Here is a 5,788-nt window from a genome sequence, read left to right on the forward strand (position 1 = left end):
AGCTCTTCAGCTCAAGGCTAGTGCTCTACCACTTGAGCCACAGTGCCACTTCCGGCTTTTTTTCTTTTTGCTTATGTGGTGCTGAGGAATCGAACCCAAGGCCTCAGGCATGCAAGGCAAGCGCTCTACCACTGAGCCACCTTCCCAGCCCACCATTCTAATTTCTATTCAGAAAAAAGACAGGTTGTAAATCAGCAAAATATTTTTATTCTACTGATAAATAAAATTCTCTTTTGCAAAATGTTACATCTTTGAAGTTAAAGCCTCTTATCAAAAAACAAATGGAGACCTGGTACCAGTGGCTCACACCTCAGGAGGCTGAGATCTGAGGATCACAGTTCAAATCCAGCCTGGGTAAGAAGTCTATGAGACTCCTATCTCCAATAAACCACCAGAAAATCAGAAGTGGTGCTGTGGATCAAGTGGTAGAATGTGAGCCTTGAGCTGAAGAGCTGAGGGACAGTGCCCAGGCCCAGAGTTCAAGCCCCAGACTTGGGGGGAAGGGGGGTAGGCGTGGGAGGTGTCGCTGGTGGCTCATGCCAGTAATCCTTGATGTGCAGGAGGTTAAGATCTGAGGTTGAGGTTCAAAGCCATGGCAGAAAAGTACAGGAGTCTCTTATCTCTAATTAAGAACCCAAGAATGAATGAATGAATTGAATGAATGAATGAATAAATACATGCCAGAAGTAAGAGCTGTGGCTCAAGTGGCACAGTAGTCCTGAGCAAAAAAAGGGTCAGGCACAGTACCCAATCCTGACTCCCAGACCAGCACCAAAATAAATAAAGGAGAAATATGGAAGATGAGTATTACTCGTTTCTATTTTGTCAGATGTCTGTAAGATTCACTAAACACTCTCATGCTCTATAAAATAAAGACCCAAATAAAATAAAAACCCAAAGTTTGCTAATAATACCCATTGACATATCTTTACATATTTTTTTCCGAGTGCTCTGAAGTTATGCCAGTTTTTCACATATATGAATAAATATCATGAATAATATGCTAGGTCAAAATGAACTCTCTTAACTAGTGGAAGGTAAAAATTATTCTGTACTTCTTTAATAATGTATTAACAAAGGGCTGGGATGTGGCTCAATTGGTAGAGTACCTGCCAATAAGCACAAGATCCTGAGTTCAAAACCCAAGCACCACCACCAACAAAAAGAATTAACAAAGTAATTTAGTACAATATCAATTATACTACAGGCCACATCATAAAAATTTCAAATAAATGCCCAAGCTAAACACAAGTTGCTGCTAGGATTAAGTGAAACAGTACATTAAAGTGCTATGAAGATAACAAGTACGAATTATGACTGTTTCCCTTCCTGCTGAAAGTATTTATCATTAAATCCTAAACTTGTTTCCCACCAACACTCCTTTGTGTCTTCTCTCCTAGGAACTTGTCACTATAAACACTCCACTTTCCTTCCAAACATTATTTTGCCTATTTCTTCAGTCAATTCTTTCATCTTTTACTTTGTTATCAAGCCATGAATTTACTTCGCTTAAATACAAACTTCAACCAAAATAGCAAAGCAAGCAATAAAAACATGAATTCCACAGTGCATTCAAAACACTTACTGAAAAAAAAATTGTTGCAAATCTTGTTCTTCTGTACAAAAATAATCTTTAAGCTCAAAGATCAACTCAATTTTATCCTGTGTAGGTTCTTTGTAGTATACAAGCATGTCAAAGTATATAAGCATGCCTCAGAATGCAAAGTAGCATCAGTCTTGCCAGCTGTAGTGTGTGAGACACTTACCTCTAAAATCTTATCAAGGAAGGTTATAGCAGCAGTATAATCTGCATTCTCGAAAGCATCAAGTGCTTGTGAGCGCAAACGTTGCATTTCATCAGATTTCATAAGCTGAGACTGAGCTTCCTTTTCTTCATTTTCAGTTGGATTGGATTTGAGCTATATACATAGAACAGAAGCAGCAGTTTATCTCTTGCTATGCACAAACCTCTAACCAAATACTGAACAACTGCCCAGGTACAGAGGACCCCTTGGCCAGTTTCCTAACCCCATAAGCTGTGAGATAATAGAAAGGTGTGGCTGTTAGCAGCTAATCTGATAACTAAGATGACTAAGGCAGTAACATAAGGTGAAAGTTTCACCCTTTTTCAGTGGCCAACTTACAAATATTTACACAGATTATAGTGTGTTTTTAAAAATTAACTTATCCAAATCCTGAATTAATCACTTAGGTATAAGTCATATGCATTCTCTTGGACAACAAAGTAAAGATAATAGTACTTACACCCTGCAGAGTAGTCCTGGAGAGATTAAAAGAGTATTCTACGTAAAACACAGAAGAAGTACTCCCAAAGTATTAATGGAATTTCTGACTACCTGCTAGGGAGGGTTTTTTTGTTGTTTGAGAGGTTCATTCTCTTAGTATTGAACTCTACCCCTATTCCTTTTTCCAATCTAACCATAATACATAAATTTGCAGTAAGGACAGAGTGTAAAAGATATAATATATATTTTCAGAAGATGCTCAGTTTATCTCCCTTGGCACTATATAACAGCCAACTTATACTGGACTTAAAAATGGTCAAGCAGCCAGATGCCAGTAGCTTATGCCTGTAATCCTAGCTACTCAAGAGGCTAAGATCTGAGGATCATGGTTCAAAACCATCCCAGGCAGGAAAGACTTAAGACTCTAATGTCCAATAAATTATTCAGAAAAAGCTAGGAGTGGTGCTGTGGCTCAAGTGGTAGAATGCTAGCCTTGAGCAAAAAAAGCTCAGAGACAGTACCTAGGCCCAGTATTTAAGCCCCTGGACTGGCAAAAAAAAAAAAGGAGGGGGACACAAAGGACTGGAAAGGACATTTATATAAAAATGGCAAACAAGTTCAGGTAACAGTGCTCAAACTCAATCATCGGGAAAATGCAAATGAACACAATGAGATGCTATCCTACACTTGTTAGGAAAACTACTGCTATCATTGGAACCTAGAATGTCTCCAAAAGGCCCATTTGTTCAAGGCCATTTAGCTTAATCCTCAGTTTGGTGTTACTGAAATGCACTGGAAACATTTAAGAGGTAAGGCCTCACAGGAGATGTTAGGTCTCTGGAGATGGTCCTTGAAGGTGACTGTAAGAGGGGAGGGGAGAAGGGAAGGAAGGGAAGAGGGGAGAAACAAACAGGAGAACAAATGCTGCCCATGGTAGAGAAAAAAGAACACTGGTGGTAGGTATGTAAATTGCTATCATATTTCTGAAGAGTATGCAGTTTTTTATAATTTAAATATAGAACTACCATATGACGTAGTAATCCCTTTCCTAGGTACACATACTATGGAAATGAAATCATCTCCTCATAAAACTATCTGCACTATTATAGTTATTACAGCACTACTATTCATAATAGAGCGAAGGTATAGAGACAACCTGGGTGTCTGCTATAGTCTAGATTGGGAATGTCCCTCAAAGCTGGGGGACATAATTTAAGTTATTTTGGATGCTTCCAGCTGACACATATCTAATCACTAACTATCATGGAAGTGACTGAGTATTGTACTAAAGATATATTGTACTTGAATTTACATTAACTAAAATCAAAATGAAGATGCTTTTCCACTGATTAGTGGGAACATACATTAGTACAGCCAATATGAAAAACCAGCATGCAGGTTCCTCAAAGAACCTTTTTAGTGATACATAATCTATAACATTCTTCCAACAAATCCAAAACACTTTACACTATGTAAGGTAGCCTTAATAGAGGAGACTATAAAACTCAACTCAAATCAAATGAAGAGTCTCTCATGCCTCTAGAGGACATGAAGAATAGCTCAGCTGACATCTCTATTATCATGCAGGACAGAGAAGAATAACTAAACTTAAATCAGGATCACACAGTGACCAGGTACACTTCATCTGCCAACCATTCATGTGATTCTTTGACATCAGTCACCAAATATTAATTCAGAAAGTGTGATTTTTTTTTTTTTTGCCAGTTGTGGGGGCTGAACTCTGGGCCTGGGCACTGTCCCTCAGCTCTTCAGCTCAAGGCTAATGCCCTACCACTTGAGCCACAGCACTATTTCTGGCTTTTTTCTGCTTATGTGGTGCTGAGGAATCGAACCCAGGCCCTCATGCATGCAAGGCAAGCACTCTACCACTGAGCCAACTTCCCAGCCCCAGAAAGTGTGATTCTTATATCCTTAAATTTTCCATTTGACTAGAAAATACAATTAATGTTTTGATACCAAGGCAAAAATAAATCCAATATGTTCCCTCAAAATATACCACTTTCATAGAACCACATAAAAATTAAGCTTAACTTACCACTTTTTTAAAATCATCTTCTGCTTCATCAAGTTTTCCTTGTTTGAGTAATAAATGACCTCTCTGTAATCTTGCCTAGAAAAAAAAGGAGGGGGAAGGTTGAGCTGAGATTGCATTTCTAAATTTTCTGCAAACACAAATTTATTTTTCCATGGCTCAGTTTGACTTGGTATGGTATAAATAACTTCTGGAATCAATGAATGTATATATTTTTTGTTGAAGTATGCTTCCATAGAAATATATTGAAAAATGTATACATTGAAAAAAGTATAACCACAACAGAATATTAAATACCTAATAGGCACAGTCATTTTATAAATGGTTGCTAGAGACTAGGGTAAAAATGGGAAGTGACTGGTAATACAGACTTTGGGTCTGTTTCTTTGGAGTGGTTTGAACACGGGGGCCTCACACTTACTACCCATGTATTCAACTACTTGAGCTACTCTACCTGTCTCCTTTCCTGGTGATTACATTCAAGATAGGGTCTAGCTCTATGCCAAGCCAGCTTGAACTGTGATTTTATTTACATTTCCCCTTGTTGTTGGGACAATAGGTGAATGCCACTGTACCCAATCACTGATCAAAATGAGTCTGAAAATCGTTATGCCTGGGCTAGACTTACACCACAATCCCCAGCTCTCCACCTCCCAAGTAGCTAGGATTACAGGCTTGAGTCACTGTGCTCAGCTCCAAGGTTTGTTTTGAGAGGGATAAAAATGTCCTGGAACAAGACAGTGGCAATGATCATACAACATAGTACATATACAAATAGTCACTAAGTACTTGAAAATTTTGGATCTGATAGTATGTCAATTATATCTTAATTTTTAAAACATTTTTTACATCATGGTAACTTTTTCCACTAAAATTAACTTATTACTTGAAACTTTACTTATCAAACCTCCAGAATAGGTTAATTTTTTTAAACCTCAATGTAAACATTTACTCTAATCAGAATAAAACCTCTATACCCGTTTCTCTGATATCCCTTTTCCAATCTTCATAATACTGTCTCTTCTGAGAATGCCATCACTCTAGCAAACATCTTCCAGAAAATAGAAACCAGAGATATTCAAAACTTAAACTTATCTATTATTTTTACAGCACATAAAAATTCCCTAATCTGCTGTTAAATGAATATATGAAAGCAAACTTGCAGCCATTCCAACAAACTTATAGCTAATTATAGTCTATGAAAATTAACTACTTCATTTTTGTGAAAGGTTGTGCTTTATTATATAAAGTAATAGATTGAATAAGAACTTGATATTGGGAATTCCATATAAAAATAATACATTTCAGGGCTGGGAAGGTGGCTCAGTGGTAGAGTGCTTGCCTTGCATGCATGAGACCCTGGGTTCCATTTCTCAACACCACATAGCAGATAAAAAAAAGCCAGAAGTGGCACTGTGGCTCAAGTGGTAGAGCGCTAGCCTTGAGCTGAAGAGCTGAGGGACAGCATCCAGGCCCAGAGTTCAGGCCC

General features: G+C 37.9%; 1 protein-coding gene across 1 annotated transcript in view; it reads right to left on the reverse strand.

Annotated features, from left to right (window-relative positions):
- Dnajc3 (DnaJ (Hsp40) homolog, subfamily C, member 3) overlaps positions 1-5,788 on the reverse strand; it is a 38,503-nt gene that overhangs the window by 17,463 nt on the left and 15,252 nt on the right. Inside the window, exons 3-4 of the mRNA XM_013022967.1 lie at positions 4,303-4,377; positions 1,767-1,919 (exon numbers count right to left, since the gene is read on the reverse strand). Of these exons, the coding sequence (XP_012878421.1) occupies positions 1,767-1,919; positions 4,303-4,377 (228 nt within the window). The remainder of the gene's footprint in view (positions 1-1,766; positions 1,920-4,302; positions 4,378-5,788) is intronic.

The sequence above is a fragment of the Dipodomys ordii genome, unplaced genomic scaffold, assembly GCF_000151885.1.
Source record: "Dipodomys ordii isolate 6190 unplaced genomic scaffold, Dord_2.0 Scaffold65, whole genome shotgun sequence".
Taxonomy (NCBI): Eukaryota; Metazoa; Chordata; class Mammalia; order Rodentia; family Heteromyidae; genus Dipodomys; species Dipodomys ordii.